Source organism: Propithecus coquereli, unplaced genomic scaffold (genome assembly GCF_000956105.1).
Source record: "Propithecus coquereli isolate 6110/MARCELLA unplaced genomic scaffold, Pcoq_1.0 Scaffold268, whole genome shotgun sequence".
Taxonomy (NCBI): domain Eukaryota; kingdom Metazoa; phylum Chordata; class Mammalia; order Primates; family Indriidae; genus Propithecus; species Propithecus coquereli.
In genome coordinates, this window is record NW_012148263.1 from 2,421,130 (window position 1) to 2,441,441 (window position 20,312).

The following is a 20,312-nucleotide window of genomic DNA, read 5'->3' on the forward strand; positions in this document are numbered from 1 at the left end:
TATAGAAGAGGAAAAATGTGCTCAGAGAAATTAATTCACCAAAGGTCTCAGTGCTAAAAGTGGCAGAAATGGGATTCCATCCTAGTTCTAACTGTAAAACATTATGCACTTTCCTATGTCATCTTAGAGGCAGTCAGAGTTTAAGTTCTAACAGTAGAATTTCAAGAAAACCATCATGTGGGAAAGGACTTTTTGGGAAGGTGAAAAAATGAAGTGTTTGGATATTTCCAATTCTCCTAAAAATGCAATCATGTAGGTATAATGCAATTACCAGTGGTGTGCTGATAAAGTATCTCTTTGGAGGAAAACAAAAACAAAATCTCACAGCCCTGATTTGTAGCATTTGCCAATTTCTGTGGTGTAAATATTCCTGCTGTGGCCCATTTCAAACTTCCAGTGGTTTAATAATGGGTTTGTGAAATACCTGAATATTTAATAAATAATCAGCTCTAAAGAGCTGCGATAAGCCTGCTCCAGCACTCCGCTGTGGTAATTTCACACCAGCTATATGTTAACTTATCATCTGGGTACTGTTCTTGGGCACAAGATCAATATAAAGCTTCCCAGCCCACGGAGGGTCAGTGTGTTGGAAAATGTAATGTGCCACCCAAATTTCCCTTCGATGAAGGCCTTGTTAACCTGTGGCTAGGAGTGCTGTCAGTCCCTCAGGAACCCACATCCAAAGATAGAACAATTTGGGATTTTAGAGGCCTGGCTGTCTTACTGCAACTGAGGATGACTCTGAAGGCTCGTTCTAGCTCCAGAGCTTCCCACGGAGTCAGCCAAATTGCTGGGCCTGCATCACAGCTTAACTTCTCCCTCCGTCCACCCAGGGTTCCTTCCTCTTCTACTCATAGGTGTGCCATCACAGGCACATAGTAAACATCCTGCTTATTAAATTCCACCTCAGGGTCCACAGCTTCTCCGGAGACCCATTACACAATAGAGAGAAAAGTGAGGATCACCTGAATTTGTAGGACATTATTGCTTCACACACCCCAGCCTGGGATAGAACTTGGTAATCAGTGCCCACTAGTCTTCTAATTATAAATGGATCTGGGAGGAGCAGCTGGGAAACCCCTAACTCAAGACAAGCTTAAATGGCAACAGAAGACAGCGCAGTCAAACATACAGCTTCCTTAGGTTCCGACCCCTCCTGTGCCCAGTCGTATGATACGTGGATCCTACCTCAGGCTGTCTAAGCTGCTAATGAGGGGCTCTCAACGACCTTGGCAGAGAATGGGGAAACGCACTTGGATGGAACCTTATAGAACTATTTGCTGGAGGCCAGAAATGATAAATGTGCACTCCTGCCACAGTTTAATATTTTAGAAGGAACAAAGCAAAGGGAAAAAGAATTAAAAGATCCATTTTGTTTTATCTACTTATGTCTAATGCGAAATCTCTCTTTTTCCCTCCTGCTCCCTTTCTGTGTTCTGTCCTGTGCTCGGCCTTCTTTTCTCTCTCTCTCTCTCTCTCTCTCTCTCTCTCTCTGTCTCTCTCCCTGCCTTGCATCTCTCTCTGCCTCCCTTCATCCCTACCCAATTGTTTGGAAATGAAACTTCTAGCAGTTCAGCCCTCTGAGTAGTAAACAACCATCACAGAGCCCATGTACTTCACCTTAAGAAGAAATCTGTGATACAAATTTGAGTATAAAATAGCCAGCAATTAAGACAGGGCAGAGAAGCAATGAGAAGTAGCTGCAGACAGGCCGAGAATGACAGATACCTGGTTACATCATTCATTCACTTATCAAGATTCACAGAGCATCCACCATGCACCAGGCACCCTGGAATACAATGTGACCTCAAAACAGATCTAGTCCCTGCCCGCCTAGAATCTCCAGTCTAGTAGAGAGATAGACATTAATCAAAACATCATAGATATAAATATTAACTGGAAATGACAAGTGGAGCTATGAAGACTGTAGACTTATGAAGCAAGAAAACAACAACAACAACAACACTCTGGCTACTGGAGTGTAGCAGTGTGGGATCATTGGGATGGTGACAAGTGTTCCCACAAGCTAATGAGCCCTTAAGGACATCCCTCCATCAGGCCAAGACCCTATGCACATATTGGTGCTGTGAGACTCAGAATATAGTATTTTAAGATTTCAGAAAAGAGTGGAATTTTTTTTAAAAGTTATTAAAAATAATTAAGATAAAAATTAAATTTGAATAAGATTATAATGGGGGTCTATGGTGAGGTGTCAATATCCTAGCAATTGGACAAGATGAATTTGGATGTGTAAAGAAAATACTGAAACTTTTATAATATTTCACTTTATCTCATCCTTTTAAAAATTCTAGTTTGATATCTGCTTTATAATATACATATAATATGTTGATACAGTAGTACTTACATCTAATTTGTAAATAAATAGGTATATATTAGGTGTATATGCTCAAGGGCATTTTACTGATGGAGTGCATAATCAAAAGTTTGGAAACCAGTGTTCGCACTGTGCACTCAGAAGGCAAGCCTGCAAAAGTGGGCCTGGTGCTCTCACAGCACCCCTGCTCCTTGGGGCAGAGTGTTCCCGTGTTTCTGGGTTTTCACTCCCCATTCCATGTTGACCTCTCTCTTTTTCTCCACCCTTCTCTACCACAACAAATATTTTTCTAAGACTTTGTGTATAAGTCTAAGATAAAACAATCTGGGACTATTAATGAATACGACGGCAAAGAGCTGGCAAGAGAAAAAATGACTTCCAGAAAGCAGCAGGCAGCTAATGTTATTTAGTTTTGTCATCTCAGAGAAATTCTCTTCTTCCAGATTTCTGCATGGCTCACTCCCCACTTCACGTGGGTCTCAGCTCCAGTTTCACCTCCTCAGTGAGGCCTTCTCTACAGGACACATCGCAATACCCTTGGCTCTCTGTCTTCTAATTTCACTAACTTTTCTTCATAACACTTGTCTCCACTTGACATTAGAGTACAAACGCTTGTGTTGAACTATCTTTTGTCTCTCTCTCCCCAAGTTCCATGAAGATAGTGACTTTGTTTTGCTCAGTGCCATAGTCATGGCACCCAAAACAAGTGCCTGGCATATAGGGAGCACTCAATAAATAAATATTTTTTGAATGATTAAATGAATGAAGAAAATATGTGTTGTTCAGTGACTAAATTAAAACCTAATGGAATATTTAGAGTCTTCAGATACATTTCTGAGGTCATCTCACAGGCCAACTTTCTGTGAAAGTAAAAGTAGAAGAAAACAGCTAAAACAAATTTTTAGTTTCTTTTTTAACAAGTGATCTCTTAACTAAGGTTTAGGATAAAAGCAGCTAAGTCTTCTCAAACAGCCTCGTCCTATTTACTGCCAAGCTTGAGATTCTCTGAGACTATCTCACATGCTAAGAGCCAAGACTTACGCTAGAGAATCAAAAATTATGAAGCCCTGATCTCTGTAGAAGGGAGGAATAATTAACAGCATCCTACAAATGCTTCTCCAAACCCCAAATGCTGATATATCATTATGATGCTTTGTTTCTCTCAGTGTGTCCAGGAAAGTTTTAAAGGAGATTTCTTTCCAGGCATTTTCTTTATCCTCCCCAAGAATGTCCCAGTGTTAATTGCACATATTTATCTTGAGGTCCAGTGACTCTCTCTGGTCAAGCTGTTCCTGTTACTGGGAGAGCGCTGCCTCTAGACTCTGTAGCTAGAATAATCAAGTAAAAGAAAAGACTGGAAAGTGAAAAATAGTTTACAAATAAATATATGAGAATTAAAACTCTGAACCAGAAAAAGTCAAAATCACCATTAGGAAAAGTTGGACAGTGAGACAAAAATGAAGAGACTTTGTTTATTTAATGCTGCATAACCAAAATTACTTTAAAAAGTCGTATGATTAGCTGTTTCTATAAGGGCTTCCTTAAAATAGTTCCAAAATATACAGGATTATCAACACAATTGATACGAGCTCTGATGCCTTATTTGCAGCTTGGCAATTATCTTTATTGAAACAATAGACAGGAAAAATTGCTCAGCAGTGTAACTTACTTCAAAATAACTTCCTTGACCAAGTGATAGTGTCACTTGTCACACAGGAAGTGAAGACTTGGCAAAATTTTCACTGGGTAGTTTCCTCTGACTTTTTACATTACGGTCAACTGACTTATGAGTGATAGGAAGTATAAATTTAACTGTGTTGACAACTTTTTGAAAATTTACTGGATCTGGGACTTTTCCAATCAAATGGCCCTCTGACCCTCCCAATTCAATATTGTAAACACATAATGTACTAAATAAATGATGTATAAATTAATGAAGAAATAGATTGATTCATTCATCAGTTTTGAACCATACTTGTGATTTTTCTGTTGCAAACCAACTCCTTCTAACTTCTAACTTCCCTATTTCTGCCCTACCACCCTTCTGTGAACGAGACCACAGTAGCAAAGCAAGCTGTTTTCCCTCTTCCTCCTCTTGCCCATCTGAGCCAAGCCCTGTGTTGCCTTCCTTCCTTGTTTTTCTTCCATCTGCCCTTTGATTACCATCCAAGTTCAGGATTCATCTGTCTCTTTGCTTTCACTCTCCACACTGTGCATGACAACCCAACTACACCTTTGCTTTCGTCAACATTACACTCTTCCACTGACTACAAACAGAGCGGACATTACTCAACCTGGCACTTAAAGTCTTCCGCAGTCAAGATCTGCCTTCATTTCCAGCCCTATGTTTTACTGGTCTTCCATACTTCAACAATATTTGGAAATGTTTTTCTTTCCTGGAATACTCTTCATCCCTTTTCCCACTTCTATATTACGTTTTTCCCTCTGCCTGGAATCCTCTCCACCTCCACACACCACACATACCACTACCACCAGAGTCGATCAACTGCCCTCTTTGAAATCCTTCCTATAACCTCTGACAAGAGACAATATTGTCCTCCTCTAAGTGCCTGTGGTTTTTGTGCTACTCCTTTGATACCCGCCTTTAGTGTTACCTATTCATTTATTCACATGCTATGCTATTCTCTGATTTACTAGTAAACTCCTTATGATCATATCTTATTTCAGTATTGAAATTGATGGTACTTACTCAGTTTACTTGTGTTGAAGGAATAAATGAGTGAAAGCAGAAGGAATAAAGTTCTTTTATCATCTGCTTTTCAAAAACAAGTTTTAAACTTCCTATTGATGTGAAATTCAGAAATGCTTATAAACACTTTGATATTCCTAAATATTATGTAACAAATTAACATTTGTAAAGCCATTGTATAACAGAATATAGGCCTCAAAGGATTAAAACTAGTTAAGGATGTCTTGGATCTACAGAATAATTTGACAAATGGTACTGGAAACGTAGCCTGGATAGATACAGAGTGACATGGTCTAGTTTTATCCTCTCAGAAGGTTGTTTTGAGTTCATCATCTGTTCATAATGTATAGAAGAGTACTGTTTTCACCAATCTGTAAGTGAAAATATTTTTTACTTTTCTACGCTTTTACCTGTGTTGAGCATGAGAAACACAAGTCTGCCATATGACATTTCCTGAAAATTTTGTGTGTTTACACATGGCATAAAATCACAGTATATTGCTGCTTATATAAATGCCAACAGCTCTTATATTTTCCAGTTTTATGCCTTTTTATTGGAAGGAACGCATATAGTCATCAAGCCTGTTCTGTTTCCAAGCACGTCAATGCCTAAATGTCCCAGAAATACACGTGCTGTTATAAAATCTTCCAAGAGGCAATTATGCAGCACAGGAATTCATTCCAGCCTCTCCTAATCCTGAAGTCAGTAATGTCATTCAAGCCTCTAAACTACATTCTTCTAACTAAGAGTAAAGCTCATTTTCAAATCCTGTAACGTTTAGAAATTAAGGCCAAATACTCCCTTTATGTACCATGAAAGAAAAGTACTCAATGGGGCCCCACTAATGGCTTCTGTGATTCTGCTGAGCTAGACCTCTTCTGGAACTCTGACGGTTCTACACTCTTTCCAGCACCGGCCATCTTCTGCCAGTCCAACTGCGAAATTCCCTAGGTCTCAGCCCCAGGCACTCTGCCCTTCTCTGTCAGTGGAACTTCTCAGAGAGCCTGTCCTGTAGTGTGGGGTACAAGAAACCACTCAGGACTCAGGGTCACATGCTATAAGTCTCAGTTCCATCTCTGCTCTTACCAGTGGTAGGTCCCTGGACCTACTATGTAATTTATCTGGACATTAATTTACCTGTATATATACAACTAAGATTGGAGAATAACTTAGGTTTCTTCAAGCATTAAGCATCCAGGACACTACAATTCTACCAATTCCAAGATGGTAATTTTCAAATACTGCATATTTCTCTAGCTGTAAGTGAATGAATGAATGAATAGTTGAATGAGTCTGAGAGCTTGGCAGAGCACCAACTATTTATTTAGTAGCTATTAGGCATAGGGTACCATGAAAGGCTTTGGGGATGAATGCATCAGTAAAAGAGGCATGGTCCCTGCCTTTGTGAAGTTTGCAGTCTAGTAGTCAGTAAACAATGTTAGCATGATAATAAACAAAAAGCAAGAAAATACAAATATACTTTCAGATGGTACTAAGTACTGTGAAATGAGAGAGACAGAGGAGAGAGCAAGAGGATATAGGGTGAGAAAATTGCAGGGGCAAGCTTCTCGACAGAGGCATTTTTTTCTTTCTTTCTTTTTTTTTTAGTGAAAGCGAGATTTATTCAGAAACTATGGAAGTCTACTCCACAGACAGAGCAGAGGTTAGTTCTCCCTGCAGAAGGGAACCAAAGAGGCAGTATTTCAAGCCAAGATTTGAATGGGATAGTAGGGAACCTGATATTCGAAGGGCAGAAGTAAACCATTTTAGGTAAAAGCAATGACATGTGCAGAGGTCCTAAAGCAAGAATGTTCTCAGCATGTTGAAGGAAGAAGATGAAAGGGGCTGGTAGATCGGCAGCAGTGGGGGTGAGGGAAAGAAGCACAAAATTAGCATCTCTCTCCTCATCATTTTCACCTGAACTCAAAGTGGGGCTTAAATCCTGAACTTGTCTGCCCATTAGAATCCCCTTGGTGAGTGTCTAAAAATTCTAATGCTCAAGCTACTCCCTAAACTAGTCAAATCATAAACTCCAAGGGTGGAACAGAGGCATCAAAATATTTTGAGGCTTCCAAATGATTCCAAAGTGCAGACAGTTTGGGACCCACCAACTTAAATTAATTTTAGTGCTTAAGTTTTTGTTTTGCTCATCTATAAAACGATAAGATTCAACTTAATGAGGTCAGGTGTTTTTCTTGCTCTAAATTAGGTGATCTCTATATGCAGATGCAGGGTCATTTCCACCCACCCCCTTCCTCAAATCTTCTTTGCCTTCTTTACTTTTATCCTGGCACCCCCCATATTCTTCCATCCAGGCATGAATTCCTAGAATCTCAGACTCTTCTCTTCACATTGCTTCTAAAAATCAAGAAAATTCTGTTCGTCCAAAGCATCTAGACTCTCCAAGAAGCCCTCTTCCCTTCTTATCTGGTAACCACACACTTTAGTCTCACCTTCCAACCTACCCTGACATAATGACCTTTCTGAGCTCAATTCGTACTGCCTATCCAAACCACATCCACCCTTCAAAGCCCTTCTCAAGTGCCACCTCCTCCAGGAAGCCTCCTAAACAAGCTCAAGTGTCTGTGACAACAAATCTGTAAAATTTTTTATAGTCCTCATAATCCATATGATACAATTTAGAACTGAATTATATACAGGTGTATATTATACATTGGTCTTATCTCCCCAAATGAATGTTAAATAAATCAATAAAACACACATTTTACTAATTCCTGGCATACAGTAATCATTCAAACATTATCAGTAGTAGCAATGGTAGCGTCATTGTCAGAGGTGGTAGAAGGGGCAATATCACGGCAGCGCTAGTGCAGTGGCAATAGTACTCATGGTAGTGCAGTGGCAGGGATAACAATGCAATGCAAAGGCCCCACGTTAGCCATGCTCTTTATATACGTCATCTCACTTAAACATTAAAACAATCCTACAAAATAGGTTTTAATCTCCCTACTTCACAAATAAAAAGTTGGGGATTGGGGACATTTAAGGAACTTATAAAGGGTGGATGGCAAATCTGTTGGATCCTGAATTTCTTTAACCATTACTCTATGTTAACCTCTTTATAAGCCTTCCAATGGATGGAATGTTCTTTGGAATCCTTTTGCATCTACCATACACACAGATTTATTGATTAATTGATTGATATGAATAGTTGCATGCAATGGAGAATTTCCAGTAAGGAAGCCAGGCAATGGGTTGTTCAGTTTTGCAGACCAAGTAGGGTCCCCCAACATTGGCACATAAGGAACAAGTGTGCATTAAGACATACTCTGTCCATTTATAAACAGGATCCTTTCCCCTGAAAGTCATCTGATATAGTAAGTGTACCAGTAGATGCCCCTTTCTTCACCAGCAATGAGGGAAGGACTTACTCTGGGTGCTAAATCACCTGTTGCCAACCCTGGATGCTTGAAACAACAAATGCTGATTGTGACTTAATGGGTCACTTGATTTAGAAGTTTATCCAGAAAATTCTTGAGCCATTCGAGGTCAATTGAACATTTTATGTGCAGAACTCTTAATGTACCCACTGAAAAAAACAAGAGGGCCCAACAACTTTTACATTTTCTCTGTCTCTTGCCTTAGTTTTTCGAAAGCTAACATTTGACTTTGGCTGCCGATAAAGGCATAAATATGTCAATAATTCAATAATAAAATTTCTGATCAGGCATCTATTGGCAAGCCTGTTAAAGAATATAATTGCTATGGCAACAGGTATAATTATTAATATCTTTGGGGGGGGTCAACCTGTTTGAAGAAATAGTACAATGCAGAAATGCAGATAAAAAAGGCTAGGAGAGTGAAGAGAAAATACTTAATTTATGTCTAGGTACTAACCAAAGCTAAAAGTGAAAAACTTTTTTTAATTAAAATCTTTTGTTGCTAAAAAGGTGATGTTTTAAAATTTGTTTATTTCAGGATAGATAATTTTCTGTTATCATGTGAACAAAAAGAAACATGGAAGAGATTATCCAAAACAGCTGAAGATCTAGAAGTTGCTCCTATTTATTTCAGAAATATATTATTTGTTTTTTGTGTGTTTCAATTCCCTTTTCTAACTAAGTGTGATTTGGGCTAATATTATAAGTAGTTTGACTTTCCTTAGCCCTCACCGAGTGCTATGAGGAAATTAATCTAGAAATGTGCTAGTGGAAGCAAATAGGAAAAAAAATTACTATAAATTACTCAACTTGAATGAAGAAAAATCGCAGACCAGGTACCTCCCCTACTATTCTAAGCCTCTCACAATGGAAAAAAATATATATATTTTAACCTTAAAACTAAGTCCATATGGGATAAAAGTGTTAAAATAGACTTCTATAATATCAGGAAATTCTCAGCGCTGACCCAAAAAGATCTGAAATAAGTCACATAAGATCCTGTTTCATAGCACACATTTGTATTGTTAAACAAGAATTCACTTATTCCAGAGACTGATCCAGGATTAACAAGGTACCACAAAAGGTAACTTTACCTGATTTCTGACACAGAGTCCTGAGAGCAAAAGGAAATTTTACTTCCAGAAATTGAAGCAATTCACAATTTATTATTATTATGTTCAATAATAAAACCATTTTAAAAAGATGAAACATTTCACAATTTTTCTTTTTCTACCTAAGATTCCCTAACTAAACGGATGGAGTCAAGATCTCTTAAGATTGACTGCATGTCAGTGTATTTATAAACAGCCAAGTGGACAGTGTTTTGTGTTGGCAGCCAAAAGCCAGTCATCTTAGAACAAGGTTTGCAACTGAAAATTTTTTCATTCCCTCCATTTCCCTTTGCCTTAAGGGGGATTTGAACTGAGTAGCCAGCTGGCAATATATACAATGGCACTTAAAACACATGTGTGAAAACTTGAAACAAGTATTAGGAAAGGCAGAGCTGCAAATTTTTATTATTTTTTTTTACTGAATATAACTGTGGCTTGCAAAACAATTATATCAAAAACCTTTCTTTCCCAACTTCTAAGGAAATTGAGCTTATAATAAGAGTATATTCAAGGTATTGACCCCTTAGTCAACTAAATGGCCCTAATAGTGTCGTGTTGAAAAGAACATATATATGTGTGTGAATGCATTATATATAAGAGGCTCACATATGATGCAATTCTTTATACTGGACAAAATATATATGACCAGATAGGATCCTTACCTTTTCAAGTATAGCATTGCCTTGGTGAGGACTGATGTTGTGCTGGCTTATTTCTCTCTTGTATTTATACTCATAAACTTGATCAGTGATATTAACCAGCAGAGTTGATGGACTGAAGGTCAGTTTGCCACAATCATAGACAGTTCCACTTTCAATATCAGTTGGCGCTGTAGCATATCGTAAAATTAATCCCATTATGAGACCTAAAATAAAGAATAAATAATTGTATTGGAGGAAGGCAATCTAAAATGTTACTTACTGAATGCTTTAAATGTATGATTTGGGAACTTTAGAAGTAGTAGGGGAAAGGGCTGGGTCATTGCTTGGTTTAGAAAATTGTCCACTCTTCATAGATACCAGTCCAACAGAATGTATTATTAAAATATTTGTAGTGGGCACTATTGCTTTAATACTCGGCATATATTAGCATTTTTCCTTCCTAATGGACTCACAAATTTTGGAGAGAAGAGATATCCATTTCCCCTACCCACCAAAGTACTTCAAGAAAAGCTTTGCTCTGTGATAGACACTGAGGAATCTAATAAATCAGGAGACAGAATTCCTCTAGGAATGTTTCTGGTCCACAGATCAGCACAAATCTAAGTTAGCCCCTTCAGATAAAAAGGAAGCAATTATATTTCATGATTAGAGGGAGAGGTGTTCTTGTTCTCTCCCTCAAGACATGACCAATGCAATACATTCTTCCTGTGTTTTGCTGGCAAGTATCTTGTGACCATGAGGAGATCCAGTCCAAAGACATAGTCAATACACTGAGGATGGTAGCACCAGATACAGACAGAACCTGGGTCCTGAGGGACATCACTGAGCTACTGGATCAACCAGCCTACCCTGGAACTACCCTAATTCTAGACTTCTCATTATGTGATATAACACAGTCTCTAATTTTCCAACAATTTTGAATCAAATTTCTGCTTACCTACACCCAAATGTATTCTAAGAATACAGCATTCCTTTCCAGGAAGGGATGGACCCTAAGGGACAATCCCTGACTTTCAGGCTTATCAACTCTGTTAGGATACTCATGGTAATCTGATAACTACTCTTTTAACATGGATTTATTAACAAACATCAAAGGAACTTTAAAGGCCTAAACACCTTCCATTTAAAATTAGGATTGATGCACATATTTTGGAATAAATAATCCACAGTTCATTCTTTAAAACATCAAATTTTGAAAGTTTTAACTCCCTTTTATGAAGCCAGTCATCTAATAACCTTTCATTTCTTTAATAAAACATATGTTGGGTACATATTTTGTGCTAGATATTTATAGATTTAAAGTAAAAATATAGTCCCAGTCCTACAGGGGCTTGTTTGTGTAAGTGAAGATTCATAAGCAAACAATTATAACACAACATGACACATGGCCGTGACAGCTGGGAAGCACTCTGCGTTACATGGGTATTGAGAGGAGACACTCCAAAGCCCTTTGAATAATGCAAAGCTTGAGATAAATCTTAAAAGGTCACATAAGATTTGTCCGGATGAGCTCAATCAGAGAATGAACTGGGATCCAGGCTGCGCATTTGGGTGGCAGCACACGATAGCAGGATCTGTGCTCTCCCCTTGTGCAGAATTGTTGGTGGGAAGTGACTGCTCAGCCAGGGACTATGTTTCCTGGCTGTCCTGCATCTGGTCAGTTCTCACCAATGGAATATAAGCAGAGTGGTGTGTGTCACTTCTGGGCCACAGCGTTGAAGAAGTAGGTGAGTTTTTGTACTTCTCGCTTCCCATCTATCAGCTGGATGGAGAGGAATCAAAGGCCCTAACTGCAGACAGAGTCGCAGGGCTGAAAGAGCCTGGGTCCCTGAGATACTAGGTGGAGGAAAGCCACCCACCAACCAGGAATACCTGCACTGGGCTGTTACATGAGTGAAAAATGAACTTCTGTTCTTTAAAAATCACTGAATGTTGGTGTTACTGTGTTAGCAATCACTAATGATAACTTAATTAATATGATGTATAAATATAGAGATATTTAAGAAATTTGGTGCATTCAGGGAGTCACTGGTGGTGTAAGAAGAGAATAAATGGAGAGAAAGAGAGAAAATTCTAGATTGTAGATCATAGGCAGGGACCAGGTCATAAAGAGGCTTCTCTGTCATGCTAAGAAGTTTTTATTTTTAACCCAATGGTTATATAGAACTATTGAAAGATTTTAGGCAGGAGAGTAAAGCAATGAAATTTTCATATAAGGACTATCACTTTATTGGCAACAATATAGAGAACTAATTAGAGTGAGAGAGTAGAATGAAAATATATTTCTTTCAAGAATATCTTATCTTACTTATTTCTCCTTCAGTGTTTGGCCCACCCCTTCATAGCAGTTAGAAATATTGTATCCTAACCTTTGTAGAAAGAGAAGATAAGTGATGGATATGTAACCTTCACTGAGTGCTTGATCCGCCACGGAACAGTGGGCAACCGTTCATGCATTGTCGAATGACTACAGTAAAAGCGGTCCGGAAAAAGAAGGGAAGATATATCATCTACACTCCAAGTGGCTTAGGTCGCTTGCATAAGAACATCACTTTTTCAACACTCTTTGCCTAGAAAGGCTTCATTTCCTAAAAGTTATTTAGCAAGTGCCATGAACGTTACTGATCTTTCTACTGGAGTGGAATGCAAAGAAGGGAATCACGAGATACCATCTGCAAGGGGCTGGAATAGAAAGAACCCATGTTAATGCCAGTTAAAGTTCCCAGTGGGTGAGCCACTTATTTTTGAAAAATGTTTTCAATGAAATAACAGGAAATAAACATGAAGTGTCCACTGATACTTCCCAAGCAAGGAAAGCAAATCTTTGTCATAATAGCGAGGGCCTAGTACTCAGTTGGTTAAATTTATACAAGTCCTCCAAACCCAAATGGCCCTGCCTGGCTCTTCGCACCAGCTCTGGTCCCAGTCTTTGAGAAGAAGTACACCGAAGTAAACGGAGGAAGCTGCTTCAGCCAGAGGTGACCAGATGTAACAGCCATGAAATCACTCCTCTTAGATAGATCTCCCACTGTGAGGAGTGTGGTTGGCCAACGGTCTCAGCTTCTAGGCTCTGGAATTCATCACCCCATTCACACTGAGGCCATGCTTCCCATGAGTCTCTCTCAGCCAGTGACTGGGCACAGCAGGGATACTGAGGCAGGAAGATGGGGACTCCTCTACAGGGCAACCATGACTCAAGGATACCCCAGCAGCCTTGCCAAACCTTCCTTAGAACTGAACCACAGCCTAAAGATTTCCTACCCAGCCTTCCTTCCTTCCCTCTCTCCACAGGGGTTGGGACTGCATCAAGCTGTGACAGTTGTCCCAGTATCCTCAAGTTCACTCCCAATTTTCTCCCAAAGGAGTTTCCCCCAATAAATCTTTTGTATAACTAATCTCTTTCTTGCATCTGCTTCTTGGAGGATACAAATTAACACACTAGCCAAAAAGCTCTGGCCCTACTTTTCCCTAAACCCCAAGGGTTGAGAGGAATCAACGTCTTGGCAGATTATAAGAACCGGTGGAAAAACCTCAGCCTCCCAGCACACCTGGTTAACAAACCCATGCATGCATTTGTGCACCTCTGCTGCAGTAGCAGCAGCTGGAACTTCCCTATCTGTCAGAAGCCAGATACTTACCCACAGAGCCTTATAATGCTTTTTATAGCCAAATGTCTACTCAGTGTTTTAGCCGTATGCTGACACAAATGTGGAGTGTTGAATTAACACACACCAGCACAATATTGTACGAGACTAGGAGACAGATAAAGTAGCATTGCTAGTAGGAAGAGAATGCTAATGGCAGGGCATTGTTTTTACACCCACACCAAGGTACAGGATAAAGAAAGCATAAATCACTTGTGCACAGAAGGAGGAAAGAGAAGACTAGCTGCCATGGCTTATGAACACAAAAGCACCACTTTTGTCAATAAACCATGAAGCCAACATCCTACTTGCTGGGAGAAAAAGGAGCCAACCTGCCCCAACAAAATGATACCCACCCAGCACATGTGCACACAACCTTGGCCCCAGGCTGTAGTCCCCCCATACAAGAAACTTCTCTAAGGTCTGTCCCCTTTGCCAGCTGGTGGCATCAACTTCTCCAGGCAGAAATTCTAGGGCAGACACCTCTGCTTCTTGAAGTCTGGGCACCTGGGCACCTGTGGTGACAGCAGTGTGGACCTGCTCTCTAGTGAACCCTGACTACAGTGAACCCTGACTCCCATGGAGCTTGGACAATGGACTTCCTCCCTAAAACACTCACTGTCCTACAAAGTCCCTCTCAAGTCCCACCTGTGGGAACCTGGACTCTGATGGAGTCTGTGCTCATCGAGCTCCCTCATGTTTGTGTTCTTACAGTATTTATATTAATAGTTTGAACCACACACTTTAGGGACAAGTTTTATAAAGACTTATATTGTTCAGTGCTGCTTTGCAGACCTTGGTTTTATCTCCCCAAGTAGACAATGACACTATTTAGGGCAGGGATTCTGTGCTATTTTTCATCTCCTTTCCTCTAGAAAAGCCAAACATTTAGGCAGAATTGTAGTTCAACTTTCTCTAAGTTCACAAGCTCCCCTGGAGTTAAAAAGAAAAGGATCCTCTGAGTTTATACAGTCGGTTGCCAACATTTTTAAGTGTCACATGTAAGGAACACCACACCAAATGCTGTGATGTCCCTGTCCTTGCAGAGCTCTCAATGTAACTCTCACACAGCACATGCGTGGCATGCAGTTGACAGGATGATGTTTGTGGGAGAAGGAAAAAGCGGGGAAGGAAGGAGGAGACAGCCTCAGGAGTACTCAAACTAAGGAACATTTAGAAATATGAGCCTTGTCTTTCTAGACTGGTTCTCACTTCATTATCCACACTGAAAATAAGAGAAAACTCCATTCCCTTACTCTCTCACTTGCTCACTCTGCGTTCACACCACAGACATGCAGGGCATTTCTCTGGGACTTGTGGGAGTTATAAAAAATGAGTAAAACATAGTCTTGCTCCTAAAAGATTAAAATATCTTAACCTACTAGCTCTTTCCTTCTGCCCAATTCTGTGATCCTAATTTCCAGCAAGAACAAGGTACATTAAGTGTTTCCTAAGCCTTCTTCTTATATTACCTGCATTTCACGACCAATTCCCCTTGCATCCTTGCACCCTGTCCACAGTCACTCTACATGATGCTGAAGCATTTTCCCAAAGTGGCTTTTCTTAGGAGGAATAGGGATGGGAACTTACTTTAAAAAGTCTTTAATGAAACAGATTATAGAATGGTTTTTAAAACACAAATGTGTTAAAACCTCTTTGGCTGTCTGCAACACCAGGATTGTGTTCAGACACCATCACACACAGTGCCCACTGCACAGCACAACTGCAGCCAAAACCCTTCAGATTCTACATCTACAGGAGTGGTGCTTCCTTGGAGTTGCTCAATGCAACAAGACGAACTATACACATGTATCTAATTGGTCTGTTACAAAGTTATATATTTAAAGCTACATATTATAAGAATTTAGAAGCCTAAAGTAAATGTAGTTAATGCATGAAGATTGTAGAAGAACTAATTTTTTGTGCCTTTTTCACTCTCAATGCATTCAGTGGCTACTAAGAATAATCTAGGGTGGCTACCGATCTAGATTAATGAGGCATTCCCCTTCCTTAAAACAAGAAATTAAATTAAATCCTTAAATTATGTAATATTATAAATATTATTTAAGTTAAATTAAATCCTTAAACTATGTAATATTATATTTCAACCTGATAAGTGTAACAGACACTACTAATTGCCAACCCAGCATGCATCTCCGCTTTCAACCAACAAAGCCCTGATTTGTTCAGCTATTCACTCCTCCTGACGTAGTCATGTGTTCAGGGCAGTTGACCTCACTCTTTGCTCCGGGGATGTTTCCATTCCCCTTGCTGATAATTGGTTCCAGAATGGTTATGTGACCCTATTCCTGTCACTAAGTGAAGGGAAACCTGCTAGGTGGCTTCTAAGAAAACGTTGACATCCAAAGGCAGGAGAGATGAACTTGTTTCTTTCTTAGCATGTTACTAGGCCTGGCTGGGACACCAGGAACTACCATACCCACCTCACTGCCAGCCTAATATTGAAGTCAGCGCTGAGAACAGCAGAGCAGTGGAAAAGAAAGCACCTGTGTCCTTGATGACAATAATAGGCTGCTGAATCAACCAGCTCTGAAGACTACTCTTCGCTGAACTTTCAGGTATAGAAATAATGAACATCCTTATTGCTTAAGTATGGGTTAAGTCAGGGTGTTTTGTATCTTGCAGCCGAATGCATCTTGTTATTCATCTTATATATTAACATATATAAAAGCCCTTCTTTTTTCTTTTTACAAATGAATGTACAAAGTCCTAAGGAACCCTAAAGGAAATACCAACTATCTCCACCCTCACAAAGTGTTAGGGAAAACTTCACAGAGGAGGTTCTTAAGGATGTATGAGTTTGCCAGGTAGAGAAGAGGGAACGCCTTTCCACAGAGAAGTATGCAGAAATCAAGGAGCGCAGCGCTGAGTAGGCACACCAAGCCACTTGGGCTGGGCGCCTCGGGCAGCTCAGGGAAAGGGCCTCGGTGTAGCAGAGGAGTGGAGAGGGGTCAGGAGGGAGAGAGGGCTGGCAAGAGCGTCCTGAGGAAGAGCTGAGTGAACTTCTTGTTGGGAGGCAGATTTGCTCTGTTTGGGGGCAGAGGAAATAGCATTTGGGGATAATTATTATATCTGAAGGGAGAAGAGAGAATTGAGGTACAGTGAGGACATAGAAAGGAAGTTAACATCAGCTTTAGTTTACAATTACGTGAAGAACAATTTAGAGCACTCGAGCAGAGATATTTCAAGATAAAAGAAATAGAGCTCAAGAAGAGTGTTCCTTACCATTATTAGGATTTTTTACAGTGGGAGACTCTATAAGGCAGGAAATCTGTGCTGTTATTTCATTCAGATTCAAAAATTATGAAATAAGGATTCAAATGTGGGGAAAAAAAGGAAATGGTATGACACATAATCTAAAGAAGCCAAAACAATGAGAAACATTTAACTGTTTGTAAGATAGTATTCACAAATATGACTTCAACTGCATCTACAAAATTTTGAACTTTTTATTTGATGTTTATCCATCTTCCTCCCGTCTTTGGGAGGAAGTCTTTGCTAGAACCCTGATTTAGAGAGATGATATGAGTTTGAATTTTAAATGTATAAATGCATTTCCTTTTTAGCAGTTTAGGTTTACCCCGAGATTAGTCAGGGATAGAACTGAAAGTAAAAATATACACTGCCTTCAGGTTTTTTAGGGCTTTTGTTCTTTCTCTGTCCTCCCACCAACCTTTTAAATTCAGAAGACTAAAGTAAAGTGTGAATGTTTCTAAAAGAGACACAATTTATTGTTTTGTGCTGGCTCACTATCAACTTGCTGTGGCGAAGAGAAGTGTCCCAGAATGATTTCAGAACAGGTCTGGGGCATCTGCTAATAAGAATACCTCATTTTATTCCAAGGTGTAAAGTGGTCCATGAAGCTGTTTTACCTTGGAATGCCTCATTCAAAGTTTCTGTCTTCTCACGGGATAGCCATGTGAGAAGTGCGAGAAAGTCCCAACCATCAGATTCTCCACCAGGGTGGTGAAACTGCCCTTACAAATCAACAAAAAGGGGTGCAAGGAGAGAACTGTGGTAAGGGCCTAGGTAAAAATAATGACAATAATTAGCCACTGTCCCCCTGTTTACTTCTCTATAATTACCACTTTGGAGCCACACAGCTGGTGGTCATAAATATTCTTAGCTTTCTCCATAGATAATATCAACTTTTGGAAACCTAGGGGTAGTTTCTAAGATATCTTGCAGGTCCCGCATTCCAGTGGAATGGCTGACCCACCCAGGCCAGCGGCCCATACTGAGGAACTGACTCAACTGGTCTTGTGACCCCCACCCTAGAACCCGGTCAGCAAAGAAGACAATTTCTACAGTCCTATGGTTCCACCCCAAAACCAACCAATTAGTGGATTCAATTGCCTATGCCAAACTGTCTTTAAAAACTCTGTCTCCCATATTCTTGGGGAGGCTGATTTGAGAAATTTCTCCCATCTCCCTGCTTAGCACTATGTGGAATAAACTCTTTCTCTGCCATAAACCCTGCTATGTCAGTATATTGGCTTCCTCTTGGGCAGCGGGCAAATGAACCTGGTTGGGCAGCAACAGTGGGGTGTCTTATGTTTACCACCTATCCTTGGTGCACACTGAACACCACACAACACACACACATCACATGCACTCGTATCTCACACACATGTACACACATGCACATACACATAACACACATGCACACATACGATATACACATGCATATACAAACACATAACACATGCAAATACAAACATATACACATACATATGTACACAACTCATACACTTCACAGGACTCTGGGATTTCTAGCACAGTATTATAGATATCTGTTTTTTAGAAACTATCTCAGCCACCAGCTTATACACACCCTTCCTTGCAATCATCTTAGGAAGTTGAAGAAGAAATACAGAAATAGAGATATCTAATGAGAGGCATATTGACTAAACAAATGGTTTCTTACTTTGTAATGTTTATACTAAACAGTCTATCTTTTTCCCTCAAACAAGAGGTGGAGACATTGCAAAGTGTTGAAGACAGTGGAGAGGAACTCTCTAGTAAAGGGAAATGGTTCAACCCCCCTCTTCAGCATAGGGAGGTAATGGGATGAGAAAGAAAAAGATAGCAGAAAACAGAGGAGCTGAAACTCGGAAATGTATTTGCAATTTTATTTGCCTAAGCAAAGTAGTTCTAAATTTCAGTGCATCAGAACCACCTGGAAAGTTTGTTAAAACACAGACCGCTCGGCCCCACCCCTAGTAGATTGGCAGTTGTCGAGGTACCCATATTTGCATTTCTAACAAGTTCTCAGGTGAGCATGATGCTGTTGGTCTAGCAACCACATTATGAGAAGCACTGTCCTATAGACAATAGTTCCTACCAATATAAGTTTTGTCACAGTCTTGAAATCCCCTAAAAATCTACACCATCTCAGGCTCAGGCACACAGGTTTCAGAATTTGGAGAGCCCAGGAGCATACTTGATAATCCTACCTACCAAAATTTAAATCTCTTTAAGTCTCTTCCAAAATTAAATTCAGTTACACTAACATAGGATGAAAGCCTATTCTGCATTATTCACAGGAATCCATGTCCCTTCTCAAACTATTTACAGCACCTGCCACACCCATTATGACAACCACAGATATTTAAAACCAGAACTTACAACACTGCTTTCCCCAAAGCCAGGGCGGTTGTTTCCAGGTGGCCGCATCACTCTCCCTGGGGTGTCTCAACTCTGCTACTCTGTACGGAGGAGGCACTTTGACAGTACTGCTCCCACTGGTTTTCCCACGTGGGCTTTTTGCTATGGACAGCGTAACATTTCTGAAGTGTCAATGTAGAGGAGAATCTTAACTATCCCTACCCTCAACCATTTTCCACCCCTGACTGCAGGAGAGAGTTACATATCAAAAGCAGACTTTGATGGGAGAACAACTGAGGCCAAAATTTGAGAGCACCAGTTTTCAAAATAGCGTTCTTGCCAATTATTCTGTACAGCCTTATTAGCCAAGTTGTAAATTTTCTGAGTTTCTGTTTCCTTATATGCAAACTAAAGATGATTTTGCCTATTTAGCATGGATATTGTGAGTATCAGCAGTTATGGATATATTTAGATATCTCAATCTATGTATTTCTTCTGTAAACTTCCTAAGATACCATCATCTGGCACAGAGTAGACATTTATTAAATAACAGCAACTATTCTAGGACGAAATGTGTGAGATAGGCGAAAGAACATGGGTTTTTTAGTCCTGAGTTTGAAGCACAACTCTATTGGCTACCAGTAAGTTACTCTATGTCTCTGAGTGTCAGTTTCCTTGTCTGTAACATAAAAATGATAATACCCTCCCCCCCACACACACATACACACAAATACATCCAGATTTGTGATACCAGGTGGCGGTTACATGCAGGTTTGAGTTCCATCCCTGCCATTAGTAGATGTGAGACCTTGGGCAAGTT

At 39.9% G+C, this 20,312-nt stretch overlaps 1 protein-coding gene across 1 annotated transcript in view; it reads right to left on the reverse strand.

Annotated features, from left to right (window-relative positions):
• Positions 1-20,312, reverse strand: part of SLC9A9 (solute carrier family 9, subfamily A (NHE9, cation proton antiporter 9), member 9) — a 652,487-nt gene that overhangs the window by 607,464 nt on the left and 24,711 nt on the right. The window contains exons 2-5 of the mRNA XM_012647423.1: positions 10,221-10,423; positions 8,352-8,375; positions 5,494-5,498; positions 1,643-1,700 (exon numbers count right to left, since the gene is read on the reverse strand). Coding sequence (XP_012502877.1) covers positions 1,643-1,700; positions 5,494-5,498; positions 8,352-8,375; positions 10,221-10,423 — 290 coding nt within the window. The remainder of the gene's footprint in view (positions 1-1,642; positions 1,701-5,493; positions 5,499-8,351; positions 8,376-10,220; positions 10,424-20,312) is intronic.